The sequence below is a fragment of the Ursus americanus genome, chromosome 15, assembly GCF_024610735.1.
Source record: "Ursus americanus isolate L20-20 chromosome 15, mUrsAme1.1.p, whole genome shotgun sequence".
Lineage (NCBI taxonomy): Eukaryota > Metazoa > Chordata > Mammalia > Carnivora > Ursidae > Ursus > Ursus americanus.
Window position 1 is genome coordinate 61,240,891 of NC_142141.1, and position 25,445 is coordinate 61,266,335.

The following is a 25,445-nucleotide window of genomic DNA, read 5'->3' on the forward strand; positions in this document are numbered from 1 at the left end:
AAGGGGAAAAAAAAAAAGGAGAGAAAGATAGTTTATGTAAAGGCATGTGGCCCTTAGGAATTGTTCAATCTATCAATCTTCCTGCCCACCTGTGCAGCAGGGTTGGTACGTGGCAGGTTCCACGTGACTTTCCAAGTATATCCCGGTGGTCTGCAATCCGCACTGTGCCACGAATCTGTACCACTGGTCCCATGCACCTGCAGGAGGCTGCGTTAATGTCACTCTGGTCCCTTGAACGTCTTGCTCATCAAGCACAATTTCTTACTTTGGCTTCTATTCTGGAGGTCTTTCTTTGGACACAGCACCCTTCCCTCCCTGCCTTTCAAGAGCTCCCAGAAGAGCTCCCAGTGTTCTATAGACTGGCTCAGGGCTAAGCTTACTCCCTTACTGGATCACTCTATGTTTCCCTTGTCTCTCCTCTTTTAAAATACACATTTTCTTATTATTACTTAGGTAAGCTGAGGCCAACAGGTCGGGAGATGACCGTGATGGTAAATGCAGTTTGTTACTCACGGACGCCAAGAGGATGGGTGCCCTGCATGACGAGGGGCTACAAGGGGAAGCGCCAGGGTCTCCAGGAGGCAGAGGCAGTGGGGGTGGGGGGTAAACGTGGACACTATCCTTTACTGTGGCTTCCCCGGGAAGAAACAGGCTCTGCTGTGTAGGCAGGTTGGGATTGGCTAATTTGAATAATTTCGGAGGGCTCTGGGGTGTAGGGGCTGTTTTTAGTCGTCTAGTGCTGGGGGCGGCTAGTTTAGGGGAATCGTGCCCGGGAGCGTAAGCAGCCCGAGAAAGGGAGCGGGCAGGCGTGGGCTCTGGATTGGTTGGCCCTCACACGGCAGGCACACTTTCAGGTACGTCTTTCACTGTGTCTTGGAATTGGCTGGCCCTGTGAGGGGCAGTCTCTCTGGGGTTGGCAAGTCCCTAATGCCAAAACACCACAAATACAGAAAATAAAAAGGCCTGACACAGAAACCATCTTTTCTCTTGGCACTTTCATTCAACTATATATGCAAGTTTGTTAACTTATCCAGCTTACCCAACAACCTCCTCAACAAAGGGATGCTTCCTTATTCAAAGTTACGATTTTGCAACATCAACTAGTGTCAATTGCTTATAGTAAGTACTCAGTGGACATTTGTTCATCAAAAGACAGCACAACAGACATTTTACTTGGAAAGTGGCAAAGAGAACAGAGGGCCGCAGAGATGAGGAGGGTAGTGACCAAGGGTCGCAGGCACGGGGAACCCATACATAAAATTAAACAGAATACCATGCATGCTTTGTCTGCAAGACTCACCATCAGACTCACCATCTAAATGCATTGTCTATTAGCAATAGTCCGTAGTATTGAAACTCAAAAACAAACAAGGACAAAACAAACAAACAAAAAAAAAAACCAAACCAACCTCACAGCATACAGAAGTACCAGTGATTGGTAAGAGGGGAAGGACGACTCCTATCTCCCTACACCGGTACTTATTGTCATGTCCTCAATTTTGACACCTCCTGGAAAACCCAACATTACCTTGACCACATAGTAATAGTACAGGAGACTCTTCTGGTTAAATAGGTTTCATATAAGACGGGCATCCAGTTACGGGTGGGGAAGAGTGCAAGCTGACCAGGTTCCTCTCGTCTTAGTTGCTCCCGGAATGGCTGGGCTTGGTGGCGGGGGTCACACTGCTCAGATGATTCCAGGAGACAAATGCAGAGTCAGGGACCCAGAAAACCACAAGACTCCGGGAAGTTTGCCACAGCTTTACTTCAAACCAATCTTTCAAATCAGATTTGCGGATGCCTCTTCTACTCGGTGGGGAATCTGGAGGACGATGGAACGTTTGTCCAGTATGTGTTAATCTAATGATTCATCTCCATTTAACAGCTTCAAAGCATCACAAACACAAGGCACTCATTAATGCTGACAAGTGGGGCATAAAGCCGGCCGGCGATTTTGACGCTTTGACAACACACGGCTTTTGGAAACTGGTTGTCTCTGCTCTGACTGGGACAGCATCTAGAGAGATAGCTTTCACCTTTCCTTTTGGGGCACGAGACTTCAGGAGTAAGTCCGGCCAAGCTTTCAGTGGAACCGTCCAGAATGTAGGGCTACAGAGGTCACATGGGATGTTCCCATACAGCCCCACGTTTGCTGGGCTGGTCCTCTCGCTGTACCGAAGAGCAAGATGAACTTTAAGGAGCCTCGGCACAGAGACACCTCAGGGCAGGTTCACCGCGCCAGTGACGGGCCGTGTCATCAGCTCTCAGCGCCTCTCGCGTGCTCCCCGTCTCAGATGGGCGTCTGCTCCTTCCCATCCGTGCCTCCCAGTTCCCCCCCCAATCCTCCCTCCACCGAGTGTCCCGTCTCCCTGCGTCTTCAAGCCTTTCTCTTTCCTGGCTCTACCTCTCTTTCCTTTCTCTACCGACAGCTCACTCCGATCCGACCTCCTGCAAAAAGGATCTTCTGAGTCCATCACATGCCTAAGCTCCTGTCACAGTTCCTTCTCTTTGCTGCCGGGAGCCTGAACATTCTCCCTTCCTCACCCTGCATCCCCCAAATGGCCCCCTGAAACTTCTCTGGGAAGGTCATCTTGACGGCCAGATACGATAGCCTTTCTTAATCTTTCTAGCCAGGCTACTTCCCCCACATGCTTGCTCTTACAAGGGCAGGTCCTAAACCGCGCGTTCTCCCCTTCTTAGCAGATGGGGCTAAATCCAGACTGGAGCAGCCCCACAGTCTGTCCCCGAGCACAGAGAAGCAGGAGAGGGGAGCAGTCGGGGGCACAGACAGCACAGCCCCTGCCTGGGAGGCCTGGCCGAGTGACGCTCCCCGTGCCCATCTCTACAGTGAGCTTAACAACAGCACCTACTCGGGATGGCTACGAGATCGGATGTGCTCACGTACGGAAACTCTTGTTGAATGGTTTCTGGAACACACGAGGTTTGAGCGTCTTTGTTACGTGTTGCTACTCCTACTTCATTTCTGGCCTAGCCTCCACTTCCCTCTGGCCGAACACTGATGTCCGGCTTTTGACCTTGGACAGAGCCTTCCTGCAAGAATGTGGCCTGTGGCCTCTCATCACCTTGCAGATGGATGAACATCCTTGGTTGCCCTTGGTCACCAGATGTCCCATGCTCAGTCTCTGCAGGGAGTCTCTGCTGCTTGGCCTGTGGTTTGCAAGTGGACCGACGCGGAGGTTTTGACACATGTCTGGGGCTGGAAGGGAGGGGGATTCTCACCTGCTCCAATTCCAAAGTTCTGAATTAGATGGAAGCAGCCCTGTGAGGCTCTTCCCGAGATCCAGACTTGGCTCGAGCGTGCCGAGTCACCTGTTTCTTCTACGCCATCCATCAATGGTGCTCGGAGCCTGTTATTGGCCATTTCCCAGAGAGGGACACCTGCAAGACCCAAACCAGAGAGAACTCATTTACTGTTTGAGTCTCGTTTCAGCAACAATCACTAGCAAAACCAGTCTGAATCTCAAGGATCATAGAAAGGAAGGGAAGAAAAGTGGAGAACATTCTGTGGGAGGAAGATTCTTGGAAAGGTCTGAGTGCTGACCTCTGGAGGGCATTCCCTGGCCCGGCGCCTGGCTGGTCCTGATGGGCAGCTGCCGCTCGAGAGCACCAGTGCCCCTCCCTGTCATCACGGTCCGAGACCCCCGGTGCGGGTGGCCTTGGACTTTTGAGCATCATCAGACCTCAGGCTCCCCCTCTCTCTCCGCCCTCTTGCGGTGATACTGGTCTCCTTCTGTTCTCCCACCTGAAGGAACAAAACGTGCACTTCTGGTCACGTATGTGGACTTCCAGTGTCTCTACTCAAGGTTATTGGGGAGAAAGCTTCTGTAAACAACAGTTACAAAAACACTCAATGAGGACTTTTAATATATCAAGTGACAGAACTTGTATAACCAAAGATAGAATCCTTACAACAAGTAATCAGAAAATCAAGTTTTTTGGGGTTTAAAGTATTTGACAAACATTCCCAGATATTGATTTTATATAAGACAACATACACTTTATATAGACTCATGTAAGACACAGCTTTTTTTTTCTTGAATCAACCACTTGGTCATATAAAAAATGGTTGTTATTTTAGTAACGCAGGAAAAACAAAAAATACGTATTTATTTGGTTTAGTAAACTCAATCAATGTAATATATTTAGCAGTGCATTTAAGATTTTTCAAGTTCTGAGTTCTTTCTGGTATAATGTAAACTTTGACCGCATTTTCCAGCTTAAATAAGTTTCTCTTGCCACATCTAAGGCACTTGTTACTTGATAGAGTCATTGGTGCGACTAGTATTGACTCTGTCTGTTACAGGCTTCCCCCTGGCATTTCAGCTGGGCTGCATGGGAAGGGAGTATATCATCGCTGACCCCTGAATTTCCAGGAAAAAGGCACTTGCACACAGGGGAAGACACAAAGTTGCCATCCCCACAGAAACTTTGAAGAGCTTGGGCGGGCGGGCAGAGCAGGGCTGGTTGGAGGTGCTGGTCAACAGGCAAAGTCTCCCAGAGCACGAGTCACTGGGGCGGGGCTGCAGGTGCGGCCAGTGTGGGGGGGCAGGCAAGGCTGGAGGGGAGTCTCATCTGAACCTACAGTCACCCACCCCCAAGCTGGGGGACATGGGGCTGGGGCCACTGGGCAGCGTGTCAGGGAAGGCAGGCAAGGTGGGGGTGGATCCGATCCCGGGACAGTGTATTGGGAGAGTCAAAGGGAGCACAGCCCCAAGGAAAGATGGGGTGCCGAGGAAAAGACGGGCAGGAGACCATGTGGAAGTTCATTTGCAAGTTCATTTATTTAGACTGTTTTAACAAATAGTCCTTTCTAATTTCTAAAAGCTCAGTATTATTAATAACAGAAACATTGTTTTTCGGGGCGCCTGGGTGGCACAGCAGTTAAGCGTCTGCCTTCAGCTCAGGGCGTCATCCCGGCGTTATGGGATCAAGCCCCACATCAGGCTCTTCCGCTATGAGCCTGCTTCTTCCTCTCCCACTCCCCCTGCTTGTGTTCCCTCTCTCGCTGGCTGTCTCTATCTCTGTCGAATAAATAAATAAAATCTTAAAAAAAAAAAAAAGAAACATTGTTTTTCTATCATACTAGGCTACACGTTTTCTCCCCAGTTGACAATTGGCTTTTAGCATTTTCCGTGATGTGTCAACCATGCAGGAGATCAAGCCTGTCTGCATAGTTTCCCGTGTGCGGTTTGCTGTCACTGGCTCGCTGCTCTGCCCCAAGGTCACCTGCTCCCACAGCCGACCCGCCCCCCAGAGGAGTGCGGACAGGTGCTCCGTTTATTCACGTCTTTATGTCCTTGGGAAGGTTTTATAGTTTTGTTCAAAAAGGGGCTGCATTTAAATTCTGTGCCTCTTACAGATATTGTTTTCCACAACATTTCTAATAGTTACTTCAGAAATATGGAAACATATAATTCTTGTTCTTTTCTTTTTCCCATCAGGGACCTTGAATTGTTTGTGTGTGTGTGTTTATCAGTAGACCAACGTAGTATTTATGAATAATGATTGTTTGTTAATAGAACTTTCCATTGTTTGTGACATAGTTCTCAGATTTCTTCAAGTCTTATAGCGATGGTTACTGCTTACAGGAAAACGTGTGAATTATAAAATTGATGGCAAATAACCTTGCCTCATTCCAGATTTTAATGAGAATGACACTATTGTTCCGAATTAGTTATGAGAACAGCTATGCACTCCTCAGTTACCAAGTGAGTTTTTCAGGAGTATATATGGAATCCTACCCAAGTCTTGTGAATCTATGGAAATGAGGGTGCTTTTTTTAGTCCTAGATCCAACAATGTGATGAATTATATTAATTTCCTAAAGCTGAACCATTCCAGTCAACATGGAATTCTGGGTTGACAGAGGGTTTCCCCTCAGAACATTGTTTTGTCAGATTTTCTTGCCAGCGAGAAGTCTGCTCTCAGCTAAACGGTGGTTCCACGGCTGGTGTCTGCTTTGTCTCCTAAAGGACCACCATGTCCAGTTGTTCATGTCACCCACTGCATAACCTAACAAGTGCCAGTCACATACCCGGTGGCCCATGAGCCTGGGAGCAGCAGACTTTCAACTTTCTGCTTTTCTGAAAACATGGTTTTATTTAAATTTATTCTATTCAGTATTTGGTGTACATGTGGGACCAAAGTCTCCCATCTTTCTTCCATTATGGAAACCTCTTAGCCGTCACTGGTTTCAGTACCATCTTTCTCTTACTCTTTCCTGCCCTCGACATAAGTCCTCCCTATCCATCCTCCATCTCTTAACCACTTCTTCTGTGTATTCTGTAATCTCTTAATCTCCCCAGCAAGTTTCTGTATCTGTTTATTGCTCTTCCATTTTGTGTTTTAATTGTTCTCACTCAGGGCTTTAGCCCTAAGAGAATTCTTCAGTACAACTATGCAGTTTATTAACTATTTGTGGTCAGCTAGAGCTCCCACATCTATTGAGAATCTTTATCATTCTGATTATATTTCCAACTCCAAGTTTTGCTCATATATTACAGAATACTTTTATTTAAACAAACTTTTGACTTCAGGTTAGTTCTAGGGTCACAGAACAGTTTCAAAGATAACACAAAGAGGGGCGCCTGGGTGGCACAGCGGTTGAGCGTCTGCCTTCGGCTCAGGGCGTGATCCTGGCGTTGTGGGATCGAGCCCCACATCGGGCTCCTCCGCTATGAGCCTGCTTCTTCCTCTCCCAGTCCCCCTGCTTGTGTTCCCTCTCTCGCTGGCTGTCTCTGTCTCTGTCGAATAAATAAATAAAAAATAAAATCTTTAAAAAAAAAAAAAAGATAACACAAAGAATTCCTTTATACTCTGAATCCAGATCCCCGTGTTGTTATTACATAACCTCCATTAGTATTACGCGTTTGTCACAAGTGATGACACAACAGTGAGGCTTTCCTTTTAACCAACCTCCATAGCCAGAGTCCCTTGGTTTTACCTCATGTCCTTTTTTGTTCCAGGACCCATGTGGGGTATCACATTACATTTCATCATCTTGTGTCCTTGGGCTCCGTTGGGCTATGACATCTTCTCAGACTTTCCTTGTTTTTGATGAACTTGGCAGTTTTATAAAATGCCGATCAGGAGTTTTACAGATGATTACTCAATTCGTCATATTTGTTTGATGTTTTTCTCATGATCAGACTGGTATTATGGGTTTTGGAAGGAAGGCCGAAGTGTAAAGGGCCCTTCCTATCACATAATATGAAGGGCCCCTACTCTTAACATGAGCTACCAGGGAGGATGTTGACCTTGATCCCCTGGTCAAGGCTGTGTTTGCCAGCTAGCCCCACCATAATGTTATCTTTCCCCTTTCTATACTGTCCTGTTTGGTAATATATCACCGAGCATTCCCCACCTATGGGTGACCCACAAAGCATGACCCATAGGTGGGGGGCTGAGCAAATCCTTTTTGATGAGGGAATGTTTACTTAAGCTCCTTAGAATTCTTCTGTGTGGGAGATTTGTCTTGTATTTCCCATTTACTGATTCATTCAATCATTTCTTTGTATCAGTATGGACTCAAAGGAAGTTCCAGTAGGAGAGAAGATTTAGCGTGGTCTGTGAATTTACCCACAGGTAGAGCAAAGATGTGGGTTGGAGGTACTTTCCTTGGGAGTAGGAATCTCCTGTGCATGCACGTGTGTGTGTGTGTGTGTGTGTTAGAATAAATTGTCAGGGAAATCTCTCCGAGGTACAAAGGGCTGGGCAGGAGCCCACGTGAGAGGGCATTGAGCACCGGGCTGACATGATGGACTGCTGGACTCAGCCAGTGCAATGCCTTGCTCGCTCCTGGGAAACGAAGCTCTTGGTTCACATCAGGACATGACCATCTTGACAATCAGATCCACATTTTCTGCCCTCTTTGATAATTGAATTCCACATCATTTTGGCAAGTTTTTATTTTTATTTATGAAGAAAAGTACATAAAACACACAGTAAAATAATGAGAGCATAATAATAAAATTTGGCTTAAAGAACATCTATTAGGAATTCTTGATGTACGTAAATAGTTTTATGGGGAATTTTTTGGAAAGGGGGGCAGACTGTAAGAACACAGAAGGTGATTGTGTATAAAAATCCACACGCGTCAGCCCGGGTTTGAGGGAAACCAGAGTCGGGAGCCTATGTGCATTGGATCCTTTGTAAGAAATTCACGTTGGAAAGTACAGAATATACTGTGTTCTCACTCATGGAATCACAGTGAGGGTTCTCTCCATGGGGCGGAGGGGCACGGAAAGCTTTCGGGAGTCAGACCTTGGATGACACGAGTACCTGGTGTTATCAGACGCAGCATCGAGGGGGCCAGCTCAGGGACACTGAGTGACGCACCTAGGTTTTCATTAAGCCCTGTAAGCAGTCTTACGCAGACACTGGGACAAGACTCTTCCCACCCCAGATTTATGATGCTTTCAGCACAAACTTAGTCCTGGTCACCCGGCCATCGGTGATAGTACACAACTTCTTAGATCAGTGGGAACGAGGATCATTTGTAACAGTGGAAACAGCTGTCTTCCTTATCAGGATACTCGTGAATCTTTGCGTTTGTCCTACCTGCTTTCTGGGCCATTCGAGAACAGCACTAATCTGTCCACAGTGGCCTGTAGTTGTCAGTGGACCTTTGCTGTCTGTTTGTGGGCACTGCACTTTACTCTTGGGCTAGCCATGCCACCCCCGAGATGTCTTAATTGACAAAATAAAGACCTTGGGCCATTCATTTCTTAGATCAAATGACTTAGAGTCTCACCATTTCCCCCTTAAGCTTTCAACATTTTATGATTGATGGAATCTACAGTCACACTGTGTATCTAGTTTGTCCATTTACATGGCCGTCTAATATCCCATTATTACTCACCAGCACCCTTCCCAGGACTGGGTTGTTAGGAATTATCTACCCAGCGTCTGGGGCTCCCAACCCTCAGCGTCTGCTTCCTATAAGCACAGGTCTGGCAGGAATCACAGGCAGAGATTCTCTTTAGGGTATTGTTTGTTCTTTATTTAGACAGTTTACAATTTCAGTTAAAATTTACTTTTCTAACCATTAACACTCCAAGGATTTAATAGTTGCACTCATGAAAAAAAAAATACTGTCAACAAGGTTTGGAAAAATAGCCCCTCCTCTTTGGGCCCCTCTGAGTAACCAACACACTGGGGAAGTGAGTTGGTAGATGGGAAGGTCAAGTTCATGAGTTAAAATGCTGGGCTCCACATGGAGAGGATGGCAAGGTAGATGGAGGTAAGACTTGGGCCTGACTCTGAAATTCTAAATTTCCAGCCTTAGGGACTTGCCTGAATCATGAATCATGTAATTGCTTTGAGTCAATATCGTAATCTAAACCTAAGGATAATCTCTGCTTTGCTCATCTTACGCTGTCGACTGTGAAAATCACAAGATAATATCGGTCAAACCGTCCAACACAAACTATTCAGTAATTCAGTATGAGACGAGGTAGAGAACCTACCGTGGATTCTGTTTCACGACTTCCACGAACCTTGGTCACGCGCCTGACAGCCTCCGGCGCATACGACACTCAGTACAGGTGATCTCGGCTTTGTTCCCATGACCCCCGCGAGCTGCGCTTGGGTTCTCTATGCTCCAGACTCAGCTCCGTTGCTGTGTTGCAGTTGGTTTGTTTTCTTTTGGGATCAAGGTGGTGCTCTCACATAAAATCTCATGTTTAATTCCTTCCTGGATACTTACCTTTGCCTACGGACACCTACAATGGACCCGCCCCCTGGAGTCTCCAAGGTGAAATCCTCCTACTGCAATGCACCTGATCTTCTAATTCTACTAGCGAACAGAAAATGCCCAAGGCCAGCCACCGCAGATCCTGATGAACCGTATACTATCAACTTCCATGCAAAGGAAATGTTTTCAGTCCCTAAAATTCCTAGTTCCTTAAAGGGCTCCTCTTCCCAGGCTCGCCAGGCTCTGGCACCATGGCCGTGGGGACCTGTCTTGACCTAGCATGGATTTATGTCGCCATTTCCCTGGTGGTGTGGGTGGAACTTACCAGTAATAAGAACAAGAAGAAAAGGTGTCAGGGGAATGAGGATGCGAGCAGGAGGGAGGGCACACCCCATCTGTCGGGGTGCCATCTGCCAGCTGTCTTCAGCCACGGGTTCAGCTGCTCTTTTAGAAAGCAGTGGGTTATGACGGTTTTAAGCCAGACCAGATGAATCACAGCTAGACGGGTCACGCTGATTCAGGGACAGCTCCCTGACCAGAGTCCCAGGGACCACAGGCAGGAAATCAGCAGGTATCAGTTAATACCACGAATAATAAAAGAAGCATGTGCATGCTGAAACTCTGGACATAAACATCCATCTTCGGGGAGAAAGCCAACAAGAAGCTAGGCATATAAAAATCCTCCCAACAAATCCACCGTTGGCTTTGAAACAATACCAGTGAAAAGAAAAGTAGCAGCCGAGTTTGGTTTGAAGCCATGATAAACGGCTTGACTCTGCTTACAGGGAATTTGGCACAAGCTGAGGCCGCTGTGTCTTGCTGCTGCCTCATCTAAACACACATTTTTGTTTAACCGAGTTTCAACAGTGTGGAGTGAGGCCCTGCCCACCTGACCAGGGCTGCAGGGGAGCGGCCTGGGCTCGGACTGCCAGCTGGCTCATGGCCTGTGCGAACCGGCATGTCACTCAGCCTCCTTAAGTCATGATTGCCTCACCTGTAAAGAGAGGGTGGGTAGTAATTCTACATATTTTTAGAGTTTTAAGAAAAAATGTAAATCATAAGACACCAAGTCCTTAACTCACAGCTGTCACAGCGGTGCGGGTCTGAGGCAGTAGCTAAAGGGAGGGAGCCTTTAGGCCACCAGCAGAGGTCTGCCTGCCGGTCGGTGGGCCATGTGGCTGGCTGGATAATGCAGCGGTCTGTGCGGTCCATGGTAGGTTCTCTACCTCGCCTCGTACTGAATTACTGAATAGTTTGTGTTGAACGGTTTGACCGATACTATCTTGTGAGTTTCACAGTCGACAGCATAAACTGAGCAAAGCAGACATTATCCTTAAGTACAGATTACGATATTGACTCAAAGCAATTACAGGATTCATGATTCACCTCCTTCCCTTCGGGGAGGGGGAAGGCCTGGGAAGCAAAGGCATGGGATTTGGATTCTGGTGTTCCTCGTGAGCTGGTTGAGAAGTCTATTCCCAAAGTAGGATTCTTAGCAGGTGTCAGGACAGGTAGGTCCATTCAGAGTTAAAGACATGGGATGGCAATGGTTGTTAAGATGAAAGTCTCAGTTTGACTTTGAAAATGCACTTGGATGAAGCCTTAGTGCTGGGAGGGCAGATTCCAGTGCGTGCTAAGGTGAGGTATTCTTAGGGACAGTTTAGGCGTCAGAAAATTAAGAAGTAAATGTCCAGTCCCGGCCCCATGTAATCCCAAAACATAAAAGGGACTTGTATGGCTTGATAAACGTCCCCTCTGACCACATGAGCAATCTTCTCACGTCAGAGGAAGAATGGATAGGACTGAGCCAGGCAATGGTCTCTAGTAGCTGTTCTCCCTCCTTCTTCAGGATGAGAACTCCCCAGTTTTATTGTCATTCAAACATATGGCCCCAATCAGGCTGCATTTCCCAGTTTATCCCTTCCATGAGGGACAAAGACTCATGGATCTTGTTTAACCAAAATCTAGGTCTTCCAGGGATGGGGGACTGGTCAGCTACTCCACAGGCCACTTCCAGGCTGAGAGACTAACTCAGTTCCAGAATGACCTGGAGTCATCTACGACAGGGAGATGAGGAGGAAAGAGGAGCTATTTCAGGAAGCAAAGGGAACAATGATATTCTGAAGTGATACACAGAGGAATTAACGTTCACCTTCTGAGCTTGCGCTCTCCGCGGAAACGGCAGGGATGTGTGTCTCTTCGTTCACGTTGCTATGCACGTGTAGGTCGCTCCAGTTGGGCTCACGGACGCGGTTCGTACTGTTGGTTGCCGTACACGGACAGCCGGTAGGGATGCCTGGCTCTTCGCTTGGCATCAGGACGTCACAGGGCTGTTCTCTCGGGCATGGGGCACGAGGCCCTGGCACGTGCGCTCTCAGTCTGCAGAGTTAAGTGTCTGGTCCCCCCGGGGGGCTGTCATTTCTCATCAGGCGTGTGGGCACAGGAAGGGGCACGGAGGATGTAAGGGAGTCCCTTCTGTCTGACGAGCTAGCCATAGATGGTGTGAGAGAACTTCGCCCGCCCCGGGGCTGGCTCCTGTGAGAGAGCGTGGTGTCACCGGGGAGCCCGGTGCTGGCCGGACCGCCTCTGCACCCCGGTTAATAGCTCACTTGTCACAGAACTGATTTCTGACCCCAGAGGCATTTCCGAGTGTTCCGGTGACTGCCCTCATCACTGAGTAACCGGGGTTAACCCAAAACACAGCGCCGTGGCCCCGCGAATACTCTTGCTTGGGTCCCCAGGCCGTAGATCATGCTGGGAATTCAATCTGCCTTCAGTGGAAAGATTAATGTTTGATCGGAGGGCACCCCTCGGCCCCACGGAGGGCGGTGGGGCCCTGTCGGAGTGGGCGTGGCCCAGGCTTCGGGGCACACCGGCTCATCCTGCTGTGAAAGTGGCGGGACCCGCTGCTCCCACGGGGACTCCGACGAGCCTGCCCACGCGGCCAGCACAGATGTCTACACTGTGGGAGGAGGGAGAGGAAACGCTCCCCATCTTGCGGGGGATGCCAAGGGCATCTAATGCAATGAGCTCTTGTACGGTGAAAATACCGAAGCATGTTGTCCAAAGCCCACTTTCCAATACACAGTGCACATCGACGGGTGGGATGTGTGGGGTCCCGGCGCTGCCCGGAGCAGCCCTGTTTGAGGACCTCTGCGTGTGTTGTACCTTCTGCACGTGGCCTGGGCACAGATGAGGTTCCCGGGCCCCTGCTTGCCCTCCGGCATCTCTGCTGTGTTCCCAAACTCTAGCACCAGCAACCTCGAGGCTTTTGGACACCAGGGGCTTCTGTGTCTGAAATCTGGCTTCATTAAGGCTTCTGCTTCAAGATTCACTGGATTTCTACTTCAAATGTTTGTGGACATTTGGGGAAATGCTCCACTGAACGTGGTGTGGTGAGCAGAGTCGTTGGTGGCAACATCAAAAGCGAGGCAGGTCTTCACCGAAGGCACTGGGCAAGCTCCTGGGCTCGCAGGGAGCAGGCGGAGGCTGCGGTTGGGGATTGCACTGAGTGTGTTCTCTGCTCCCTGTGTCGGTGCTCCAGGCAGACAGGGAGCAACCTGGTAAACCAGAGACGCACGGCCCAGCACACAGCTCCTAAGAAAGCCAGGAAGACAAAGCCCTCGTTTAGATGATGAATTTCCAGGTGACAGCGGACCGTCCTATGGCATCTGCTACACGCCAGAAAGTGTTTATTCACCTGTTGAAGCCACACGGTCACTGAGGTGGAGGAAGAGAGGATGAAGATTCCTGCTTCACACGTGGGGACACTGAGAGCCAGGGGTGTGAAGGGACAGCCACAGCCCCGGTGCATGTCTGCCCTGCTCTCCCTGGGCTCAGCGTCTGTGTCCTGGCCACATCCTCCCCCCAGGAGGGGTGCCCCTGGAAGGCCCTGCAGGTCCCCCCAAGCACTGTGTCTAACTGACCCACCGGCTTCCCCAGTTGGCTGCAGGAGATGCTCTCGGGCCACTGTGCACCTGCAAGAATGGCCTTACAAGCGTGATTGGTCAGGATTGGCAAACGCAGCGTTTTCATGGTGACTCTCCACCCCCTCCATGTCTCTCGACTCTCAGCTTTCTGCGAACAGCATCTTTTCTTTTCTTTTTTTAATTTTATTTATTTTTTTAAAGATTATTTATTTATTTATTTGACAGAGACAGAGTCAGCCAGCGAGAGAGGGAACACAAGCAGGGGGAGTGGGAGAGGAAGAAGCAGGCTTCTAGCAGAGGAGCCTGATGTGGGGCTCGATCCCACAACGCCCGGATTACGCCCTGAGCCGAAGGCAGGCGCTTAACCGCTGTGCCACCCAGGCGCCCCCCCCCTTTTTTAAAAAATATTTTATTTATTTATTTGAGAGAGAGGGAGAGACAAAGAAGCGACAGCGAACATGAGTGAGCACAAGCGAGAAGGAGGGAGGAGGTGAGGGAGCACGAACCAGGAGGAGAGGGAGAAGCAGACTCCCCGATGAGCAAGGAGCTGGATGCGGGGCTCTATCCCCGGACCCTGGGATCATGACCTGAGCTGACGGCAGATGCTTAACCGACTGAGCCCCCCAGGCGCCCCTGAGAACAGCATCTTAACCTGCTCTAGGTCACTTGTGGGCTTCTCGACGTTCGTTGTTAAGCTAACTATGTGTCATGAACTTTTTTTCCCTCCCACTAAGAAGTTGGGACAGGCAAAGGGTCAGCGCACCTCTGGTCTGGCTTCCTCCCAGCACGTCGAGGACTGCAACGTCGTCTGCATACCAGCAGTCCACTCGGTGTCTCAGGTTTGTACGTTTGTGGCACGACTCCCAGTTTCATCTCTGCCCTTTCTGGTCAAGGCTCACCCCCGGGGGGCGGTGCAAAAAGTGAGTCCCTGTGATTCAGCGGCTGTAAGCAGACACAGCACCGTGCGTGGTGGGAATGCTGGTTTTGTCCCTGAGCAGCCCTCGCAGGCAGCTCTGAGCCCCTCTGGGACCAAGCTGTGTCACGTGTTCTCACTGTGTCATGCTCCAGGGTGGGATTGCTTACCTTACATTAAAAAAATCCCAACAAACCGTTTTGGGGTTTTTAATTGCATGACTAGCAGACACATTTTAGTCCACCTACGCTACCCGACCATGTCCCCAGGAGGGCTCACAGGTTCTGGATCGAAGGAATCAGTACTTCTCCCAATGGCACGTCTGAACCCAGCTAGCCGGGTTTCTGTGCGGCAGAACCGCCAGAGGCTTCCACCTGCTAGGGGGACACGGAATGGCACCCGAGTCAGGAGGGACCCGAGTCAGGGTGGCGAGGTAGAGCCCCGGGCAAGACGGAGAAAGAGGGAAGGGGGAGAGCCTGGGGAAAGGAGAGCCCCAGGACCGGGGCCTCAGACGGCCCCATCAGCATACCGTTTCAGAAACCGGTCAGCCAGGCATGACGTGGCCAGGGCTCAGCCAGGGTATCCAGGCACCCAAACGCATTCCTGCCAGTGCTTTGGCTAAAAGACATGAGGCCGTGAATAATCCCTGGAGACGGAGGAGCTTCGTTGTGGAGAATCTGGCTGAATTTACGGAGCTCTGGAAGAAAAGAGCGTGTGAGTGAGGGATGGTGGACAGCAGGTGGGCAGTGAGGGGCAGCGGTGAGGAGCCGCAGGGGACGGTAAGACCCGGACGGGAGGCCATGCGATGGGACATCACGGTTCACGATTCCAGGGCCCCTTGGAGCTGAAAACTTCCCTCTTCCCAAGACACCAGCCCTGAGCACCTGAAGTACAAGGGCTGTGATGGCGGGAACGTGAAGACAGGGCATCCATGGGCCCGCCATCACCCATCGCTGAGGATGAGCCTCATAATGCCTCCGGTTTCCTAGTGCTCTCTGGTGGCATGAGTCGTTTCCCTGGGGCCCTTGTTTTAAGGGCAAGGGTTGATGGTTTTGGCAAGAGCGAATCCCTGACACAGCAGACTGCGAGCGAGAAGGAGTCCCCATCAGGGAACAGCCACCCACCTCCCCTTCTCCATGCTTCTCTTACAGACAGACTCCGCCGTGGAAACAGCAGTGTCCGCCAGGCAAGGTGGCAGTCGACGGGCCAAGCTGCTCTGTGGCCGGAGGAGAGAAAGAGGGAACCAGAGAAGATGGTCCATCGAGCTTGCGGTGGATGGAGAGAGGATAATTCCCAGGCGACGAAGGGAACCCCACTCTGCACTCTTGCACGCGTAGGGTCCGCACTAGAAGGTCGGCTCCTCTGAGGGAAAGCAGGCTGCTCGGTTTTGAGGTCTTGGGAGACAAATGCCTTCCAAGAAAAGGTTAAAAAAAAAAAAATCCCTCTGGGTTTACAGTCCTAGCCAGCAGAGATCACACTTTCAGGAAAATGGGTCTGCAGACGGGGGACAGTCGTGCCGGCCTCTGCGTGAGCACAGGGACAGGCCACCCAGGGGACTTTCACAGAAGACACCACAGACACTGGGCTCGGGTTGCCCTTGGAGGGGGTCCCTGCCTCTGGCCCAGTCCCTTCGTTCTGACATGCCCCTGTCCTCAGGGACACTACCCTCTCCCTGGCCCGTTGTCGGGGTGAGCACTGGGTTGTAGGACCCACGGACTGGGCAGTGCCGAGGACAGCCTACAATAACCAGGTGGTCACCATGTCGGCGACAGGGCCGTGACTGGAGCTCACAGGCTAACCAGATGCCTCCCAGCTGCTCCCTCCGGCTTCCCTTCACATTCGGCTTCCCACCCTCGCTCCCATGGGACCCGCTGTGGTTTCTATTATTTAGGCTTACTGGTTATTCCTCCAGCTGGTTTTCTGGCATTTTGTCTGCTCGCCACGAGGGTCAGCTCACAGAATGTGCTCTTCCAAACCTCCTGTCTATGCCTTTTCAGCCAGGAGCACATGCTTCAGTTTGGGTGCTGGGACTGAGTCCTCGGGTCGCCTGGGAGGCTGCAGGATGTCCCTGAGGGGTAAGTGTCAGTGCTGGACCCACTGGGGGAAGGAGGCTCCAGAGACGTCAGCCTCTCCACGCACCAGTTACAACACAATGACACCTGACAGAGACATTCCATCTTGGGAAATAGAGGAGGGCTCACAGAGACTTTACAATGAAGTGGAAATATGGAATCTTCTAGAAATTTAAATCACATCTCCATTGTGTTAGAGAAACATTGTTTTAAATGACATGTGTCCATAGCCTTTTGAAATTCCTCCTCCCAACTGCAGTTGAATAAGCTGAAAATATGTTCAATCCATATGCTTTTTTGCTCTATTGGGCATTTTGTTCTTTGAAATATCACCTACACAACTTACAATATTATTTCATAGTATATCTCCAAGAACTCCACTTGATATCATATTTTGAAATTTCCCACTTAATTGGCTTTGATACGGCCAATGGTGGTGGTGGTGGTGTGTGTGTGTGTGTCTGTCTGTCTGTCTGTCTGTCTGTGGGTCTGGGTACACTGTGCTGAGCAGCATGGCTTTGGCTGGCTGGGCCCCCCACTAAAGTCTTTGTCTGTGTGGAGAGCCCTGGACGTTTGGTACAAAGCAAAATTGCAGGGACGTCGAGGATAAGATGACTGGGTTTTAAGGGAGTGAATGAAAATGCAAAATGAAGAAGAGACTTCAGTGAAGGTTAGCGTGGTTGAGGAAGTAGGTAGGTGAGGAGATGAATTTTATGTAATATTTACTCAGAATGGATGATTTACTTTTATTTGTTTTCGAATGAATAGATTGTGTTTTTTGAGCAGTTGGAGCTTCCCTCAAGCAGGAAGCACAGAGATTTCCTGTCCCCCCTTCCCTCGCACGCGGTCCCTAAGACAACCTGCACGAGTGTGGGGCTTTGCTCCAGCTCGTGAGCCAATGCCGATGATCTAATGTTGATAAGGACACCGACCCTTTAGTCTGCTGGGACCCAAAGAATTTTCGGCAGAGAATCTGGCCAGGAGCCAGCCCTTCCACAGCCTGCCTTGCCCACGTGGCTTTCCTTAGACGGAACCCTTATTCTAAATCAAAGCTCATCGGCTTGTCCGCAGGCATAGGAATCACCCCCAACTCTGGCCATCCACCTCCAGGACAGGGGCTATAAAGGGAGAGCCCCCTTTTTCCTACTCCCCCGTCCCTGCAACAGGCATTTTGTGGACCTGGGAACCTTGTATGATGGATGCAGACATAAGTTAGCAGGAAAGAATATAAATGATTTCATGAATGTATTTGAGGAGTCGTGTTTTTACAAGAACGGGTAGCTTGAAATGTGGTCGGTTCCCCTGCTGAATACTTGCAATCTTGTAGGGTCCCTCAAGCTCAGATTCCCGAAAACACATTTTTCTTCATCTGAGCACTTTTACCCAGAGGCAGGAATGGCTGCAGAAATCTCAGCATGGAGGACACTTCACAGGTTTGCCAATTGTTTGATTTGATTTTAATTTCCTTGGGATCCATTTATATGCATGTGTGTAAGTGAGAACTTCCTGGGCCATCTGTGAGGATGGGGGGAGGAAGAATTCCTTGCCAGTGTGGGAGAGCAGACGTGGGAGACCTGGGGGACGTGGAGGGTGGGCGAGGACCAGCCCTCACTGCGCCTTCTCAGCCCCACCCTCTCAGCCTCGCCACCTTGACCAGACTCCACCTGCTCAGGCCACCATGTGTTCTCATTCTGCAGTGAGCGAGAGGGAGTCTAAGTCATCTGCAAGCTCCTCTCCATCTAGAACAACAACAATTCTGTACACAATACTGTAGTTCCCACCATACAAGAAATATATTTTTCTTATAGCAAATTAAAGTCAACTCGATGTTCATTGAATTCAGTTCAACGTTAAATCCATGCGTCTGTTCAGAAAATCATTGCATCTCTCTTAATACCGCACCCTTCCTGGCTGCCACAGCAGGCAACCCTCTGGCACAGTTTTCACAGACACGAGCAACGTCCTTCTGGGGCCAGGAGATGTGCATGGGTGCTCTCGGTGCATCGGCTACTGGACAGCTCTTGAAGATGCCATGACAGTGAGCAATTTCTTATCTTGGTTGCCAACCTTTCAGTTGCGGGAATCTATGAACTAATGGTTTTTCTGTCTTTTTCTTGAGAAAAGAAAAGAGAATTAGATTTGTGCCCTGGTCTCCTTAACTCCGTCTGTTTTAAAATTTTAAACAAATTATTCTTTCTCTTCTCAGCTCCTTATTCAGCCTGTCTCAACCCTGGATGTATGTTAATGCTATGTGGAGAGCTTTAAAAATACCCATGACACCTTTTGGGACCGGGCCAACTCAGCCAGGGTCTCAGGGGGAGAGGGCCGAGCCTCTCCTCTCCTGGGGAGGGAGGTGGCTCTCCTGGTTTTTGTATTTGTGCTCCCCACTGGGTTCTTACAGGGGCTCAGCTTGGGGACCCCTGCACACGTCATCATGCTTTCTTGGGTCTTTTTGGATCTTTCCCCACAGCCTCTGCCCTTACAATTTACTGTCTACGGTGTGATTCTCAAAGTATGGCGCTCTAACTAGTGGCAACAATGTCACCTGGGAAGGAAACGTCAGTTCCCAGCCCTGTCCCAGCTCTGCTGGCTCAGAGACTCGCTGGGGTGGACCCAGCAATCTGTGCTGATTGGAGTGAGCTGAAGCCTGAGAACACCTGTCTGAGGCACCAACTCTCCCCCTCTCCATGAGCAATTTCAACTTTCCAGCTTTGGCTTCCTTCTGCCAGTGGCAGGTGTCCATCTGGATGTCCCAGCAGTGCCTTGCAATCATGTCAAATACTAAACCCATGCCTTCCCCTCTTTGTCTCTACCTATTGTCCTCACCAGGATTCTGGACATCTAGACTCCATATCTGAGTTTTGTCAGCTTTACCTTGCTCCCTTTCCTGGCAACCAATCTGTCCCCAATTCCATGTGCTTCTCCTTCACCCTTGCTATGAGGCCCGGCTTTCCTGGGATCATCACAGCCACTCTTCCCAGGGGAACTGGAACTTCCCTTCCTTCCCTCACTGCCATCATATTTGCTACTGCTCTTGGAAAAACCTTCCAGATCTCATCAACTCCCCCTGCCCTCACTGCATACCAGAAACAAACATATCCAGTTCATCAAAATTAGTGCCAGATGCAACCCCCACCTCCACTGGGCTGGGTGACACTCAGCCCCACTGATTCCCCCTTCTGTGCCGCGTAGTCAGACCCTGGCACCTGGGAGCGTGAACAGCCCCTTGGTTTCCTGTCTCTGTGTCTTGTATCACACTGCTGCTTCTGTTGACATTGCTTCTGTGTCTGATTGTATAGACCCTACCATCAGCCATCCTTCAAACTCAGCTACGCTTTGTCTCCCATCTGCAAGTATGGACACACTTCTTGATCCTTTAGCATTTTAGCACCCTTTAACACTTAACACATTAATAAGAGTTCTACTTTATACAACAATCAGAACTAAATGCAGAAAATCTCCCCCCGCCACTTCACCAAAGCTTCATAGATGGATTAAGCATTGGGTAATTTCTGTTTTTCCTCTTAGATTCCCTCTTATTTCCTTAGCCATCTTCTTGGCTCTCTGCTGTGCACCTCTGTGCCTTACCACAGCTTCTCCAAACAAGTCCCTCTCGATTTCTCTAATTTTCTTAATGATATTCCTACACCCAACCTGAATCCTCAGAGATCTTTTCACTCTCTTCTCTTCAGCCCCCGTATCCATCATTTGCTTAGACACGTTGATTCTTCTCGGTTATTCTTTGTGGTTTGCCTCTTTTTTTCTAGTCCTTATGCCCTAAGTCTAGTAGATTCTCTCATCATTTCATGCCTGTTAAATGTGTGGCAAACACAGACTGGAATAGGTGTTTAAGTAAGGGATACCCTTGTCCTGGTAGGATACGCACTGACAGCTCTGCACAAGGGGGCCAGTATCAGGGACCCCCAGACAGAAGCCGGGCCCTCGGGATGCAGGGCTCAGGTTACAGGAGAAGCCAGCATCATGCCCCAGCTGCTGTTGGTACCAGAGGGTCTCTGCTCACTGGGCCACCAGGAGTGCCCCACCAGCTTCCATCTTTACACCTACCCAGGTGAGGGCCCAGTGTTGGTCCCCAGGAGACACACGCTCCGTTCTCTCTCCACAACAGCACCTGGCCAGGGAGCTTCTGCAGCTCAGAAAGCCCAGCCAGGCAAGGATGGGGACTAGCACTGTCTCCACTGCAGCGGGGGTCTGCTCTCTGGTCAGGTTCCTCCAAGACATTCTCTGTTTTAAGGTGCAAGAGAAAGGATGGCACTCCAATAAATTTGCTCAATAAATCCTCAATCTCTTTCTTTTCCTGTAAATTGTTAACTTTCTCCTTCATACTCTGGAGGTGAGTGAGTTCAGAGTCTCAGACCGGTTTGGGCATCACATACACAGCACGCAGGGCTCACCGTCCTCCTTCAGGATATAGCATCACTGAGACACTTCTCAGCTTTGGGGCCTCAGCTGAGACCAGAAGAAAGGGTTGTTTAATATCTGGCTACTCAGTTGTAGCAAAATGTATATGATGTGTCGTGGAGAAACAGGTCCAAACACAGATCAAAGCTCACCGACTCCAGAACTGGTGGGGCCCAGTGTTTATTCCGCTCGGCGGCCTCTCCCCACAAACCACCGGCGTCCAGTGCCTGACTGGCTTGCTCGCCAACATCTCCCCCTCCCACTGTCCCCCCCAGTGGCACCAGTCCCCAGTGCACAAGCACTTGTACACTTAGCCAGGCACGTTTTCTCAGATGTTGCAAATTCCTTTGACCAATATTAAAATTGAAAAGGGGACTTCACCAATTCTGCTTCCAGGGCAATTTTGCTTCCTCTGTTAATTTTTGAGATATTTATTATCTGGGAATAGTTTTTCTTCCAATTTGTAGCTCCCCGGAGCTTCTATTTTTAATTTATTTTAATTTAAACATCCCAGGGCACACGGCTCTTTGCTTTTTCTATCTGATCATACTGCAGGGCTTGGGAGGGTCCCAGGGGAGCCAGAGGCTGGAATCTTCTTTTCCCAAAACCCCACTTCTTGGTTTTTAGATATCAAATAATAGCGTGTCTCTGGGAAGATTGCCAGCTGCTGTGGTCTGCAGCTCAGGCCTTTGTCAGACTCTGGGACTTTATTAGGCATCTTACCCAACACTTAGACCTAGTATGCTTCTGACTGAGTTATGTAAGGGTAACCAGTGTGGTTAATATTGAGTGGAGCAAAAGTCTCTATTAAAGTCATTTCAAATTAAATATTTCAATTTACTTGTAATTAACAACCATGCTTACCTAATTTGTTCATAGTAATAAACAATTTTAAAATGAACTCTTCAAATGTAGAGCAAACATATGAGCAAAGCTTCTGAAACTGATAGGGGATTGACTTAGTCTCCTTGCAGGTGGGGGAGGTAGGTCAGTGACATTGGCATTTTCTTCTTTTGCTAAGCGGCTGGCCAAGAATGACATGAGAAAAAGTCTGCAAAAGGGAAGTATTCATCAGAAAATTGACTGATCGCACTCAAACTGTATGCCATTAGCATCTCTCCATCTCTTTTACCTGGTAAAATTTTAAGTGCAAAGTGGAATCGGAACCTGTAAGAATTCAGGGCAGGTATTGTAAACTCCCCCTGGACCAACTAAGGACCAAGCTGTCTGCTGATGCTTGAAATCCTTCTTGAGTGAGAGAGACTTCGTTCCCTGACACACTTATCACCATGGTGCCGTATGCAGAGGACCCGGTGAGGAGCAAGCCTGCAGACGGCACATCACTTCGGTATTACCGCTCAGATCTGAGGGGTATTCCGTTGGCCAACAACTTAGGCTAAGGTAGCATCTAATACTTTACAAAATGCAGTCATATACCCGATCTCATCCCACACCCAGAACATTCTCTGTGGTTTACATGGTTACAGTGATCTTCTCCCTAAGGTGCATGTTAAGGCTCCTCCCCCGGTCACCAGCTAACACCACAGTCGTGTGGTCCTGAGTGGCAGACTTGGAGGGACCCGCGGCCTCTCTGCTAGCCCTGGTTCCCTGTCAGTGACGCCCTAGCCCTCTCCCCGCAAAATCCTGATCCTCTCAGCAGCCCCTAGAGAAAGGCCAAACTGGACTCCAGGACATTTTATTTCCGCTGATAGACTTTATCTGACCTCTGCCCCAGCTCTTTGGGCAACTCTGTTACACTGTTATTTATGTGAATTGAACTTAAGCCCTTTTACCCCCCCAGGTCATGTTGACACGGGTTACTGATTCTGGTCCTCTTCATGTGCATATAAGCTCATCGATTTGTAAGTTTGTTTCTTTTACAACCAATTGCAGAATGCATTGAAATCTCATTCAATGTGAGCTTGTCAATTTCTGCCCCATCCATGTGGCTAGGACTTCTCATATTGTGTAAGTTATACAATATTTTCCTTGTTACGTTAATTTTGACATTTCAGCAATAAATTGGGAGGGGCAAGGATTCAAATCCATGGCCTTATACATCTTCTAGTGTATTTTAAAATTATCCCTTGAAGTTGTTCAAAATCTACTGCTTTAGAATGGCCATGCATGTGATTATGTTCAGATGATTACATACAGTAATGGAAACATCAATTCAAATCCTTTGACAAGCCATACATTCACATGAACCATGAAGTCTATTTATATTTGCTTTGGGTTTCTACAGACTTTATCCTTTCTTAAAGATTTTATTTCTTTATTTGAGAGAGAGAGAAAGTGAACGGGGGGAGGGGCAGAAGGAAAGGAAAAAGCAGACTCCCCACTGAGCAGGGAGCCCGACGCAGGACTCGATCTTAGGACCCTGGGATCATGACCTGAGCTGAAGGCAGAAGCTTAACTGAGTCATCCAGGCGTCCCTGCTTTGGGTTTTTAAAACTCAAAGTAATCGTGGTTAGTTTACATTTAAGAACCCCAAACAGATCTGCATCCCTTATGCAATTATTCTTTTTCAAAACAACAAGAGATGAACACGGAGCAGTGATGGTTAATTCTCTCTTAAAATGTGGGTTCTCCATCGGTGTGATGGTCGCTGCTTTGCCCTGGCCATGTGGTGATACATCTGAACCTCCAGCTGAGTTTCTGTCTGCCCATCTGTGCTGACTTCAGTGTTTCCACCCAACCTCCCCCTGTGCCCTCCCCTCCACCAGATTTCACTGCATGTGGAAGACCAGGGTGGTTTTCCAATCCCCGGGTAGGAAAGGCCTCTGAAACAGCAGTCCTAAAACCTCAAACGCCATTTTGGAAGAGGGAGAAAGCCTCCAAGCACAACACAATGTTTTTAGGCAATAATTCCTGGGGTTTCAAAAGCAATCCCTCTATGGTTTTCAGGAACTCAGCCTCTGCTGTTGGGTCCATGTGTGAATGACGCATAAGGGCTCTTCCACTAACAGCTGAGCCCAGGCTCTATTTCACTGGAGTCCTCAAGCTTCTTTGTATGAGTCTGAAGTGCGCCTGAAGGTAAAGGAGGGGCTGGTTTGGCACCAAGGGGAGGGAGCCCTGTAGAATCTAGTTGGTGGATCCCACTCCCAGGGTCCACCAGCACAGAATTCTAATCTGCGTATACTCACCCATGGCTAGTTTCTGGTCATCAATCAAAATGAGAAATTAGAGAGAAAAACAATCTGAATCTCTGACCATGAAAGGACTATTATTTAAATCATAACCAATGAGTGTGGCAAGGTAAAGCTCAAACTAAGTCCTATATAAATTATCACAGATTCTAGGGGTGCCTGGGTAGCGCAGTCGTTAAGCCTCTGCCTTCGGCTCAGGGCATCATCCCAGCGTTCTGGGATCGAGTCCCACATCGGGCTCCTCCGCTGGGAGCCTGCTTCTTCCTCTCCCTCTCCCCCCTGCTTGTGTTCCCTCTCTCACTGGCTGCCTCTCTCTGTCAAATAAATAAATAAATAAATAAATAAATAAATAAATAAATAAAAAATAACACAGATTCTAAAATATTGGGATTTCCCTGTTTAAATCATGTATACAGGAAAAAAATAAAACAAGTATTCAAATCTGTTATCAGTAAGGTAAATAACAATACTATACAGAGTTCTTTAAAAATAACTAATCCTTGGCATGGGTTGTCTGGAAAATCATTTCAAGACTAATAACACTGCAGGAAATACACATCTCAGCTCATTTCAAGCCCCAGACATAACCAGAGTCCCTTATTTCAGCGGTCGGGCTGGTGGAAGTAAAGGAGTTGCAAACAGAAGAGGCCCCTGTGACCATGTACCCAGTCAAAACTGCATTGATTTAAAGCTTTCCCTCTGGGCCATCCAGCCGTGCTCAGCCATGAAGTCTAGAAAGGTCTGGAAGGACACTCTCCACCACTTTTACAAGACTGTTTCCCTTCAGTGAAAATGAAAATGAGAGACTCGGTGGAAAACCTAGTTTAAGCAACTATCAGAACTTTACTTAGTCTATGAAGAATCTAACGTCCTTCTTTTCTCCTGCCCTAGAGATGGACAGAGTTAAAAGTGGGGGATAATGTGGTTCTTTGTGTGAGGTAAATGTCAACAGGGCATTATAATCAACTTCTATTTCTCCCAAATCCAAGTAAATTATACTTCGGTTCTCCATTTGCGCAAACACACTCTCTCTCATATACATATACATATATATATGTGATTAATATTATCTATTATCTATACAATTATATACTTTAATAAATACATATAATTATATATAATAATATATATTTTAATAAATATACATATATTTCAGCCGGTTGGGGTTGGTGGAGGTGTAAACAGTTGTCAACAGAAGAGGCTCCTATGAGCGTGTACCCAGCAATTATATATATATATATATATATAT

General features: G+C 48.6%; 1 protein-coding gene, 1 long non-coding RNA gene and 1 pseudogene across 2 annotated transcripts; 1 reads left to right on the forward strand and 2 right to left on the reverse strand.

The window, feature by feature from the left end:
• Positions 1-1,052: 1,052 nt before the first annotated feature.
• On the reverse strand, positions 1,053-3,759 carry LOC148108884 (uncharacterized). The gene is made up of 3 exons (XR_015726818.1): positions 3,563-3,759; positions 3,241-3,399; positions 1,053-1,822 (listed from the first exon to the last, which is right to left on the reverse strand). It is a non-coding gene; the product is annotated as an uncharacterized LOC148108884 (long non-coding RNA).
• A 5,341-nt stretch (positions 3,760-9,100) lies between these two features.
• On the reverse strand, positions 9,101-14,594 carry LOC123799090 (cytochrome c oxidase assembly protein COX20, mitochondrial pseudogene; annotated as a pseudogene).
• A 470-nt stretch (positions 14,595-15,064) lies between these two features.
• LOC148108885 (uncharacterized) lies at positions 15,065-18,410 on the forward strand. Its single transcript, XM_087867997.1, has 5 exons — positions 15,065-15,270; positions 15,708-15,908; positions 16,554-16,631; positions 17,956-18,061; positions 18,326-18,410. The coding sequence occupies exons 1-5, from the start codon at positions 15,111-15,113 to the stop codon at positions 18,342-18,344; spliced, it is 564 nt and encodes a 187-aa protein (XP_087724123.1). The 5' UTR covers positions 15,065-15,110; the 3' UTR covers positions 18,345-18,410.
• The last annotated feature ends 7,035 nt before the right edge of the window (positions 18,411-25,445 follow it).

Excerpts from the sequence above, each read along its gene's own strand:
- LOC148108885 (XM_087867997.1), top strand. The coding sequence starts at position 15,111 with ATGACGTGGCCAGGGCTCAGCCAGGGTATCCAGGCACCCAAACGCATT. Across the intron at positions 15,909-16,553 it reads CGTAGGGTCCGCACTAGAAG|CCAGGAGCACATGCTTCAGT; the intron begins GTCGGCTCCTCT and ends ATGCCTTTTCAG. Across the intron at positions 16,632-17,955 it reads CTGCAGGATGTCCCTGAGGG|GGTCCCTCAAGCTCAGATTC; the intron begins GTAAGTGTCAGT and ends GCAATCTTGTAG.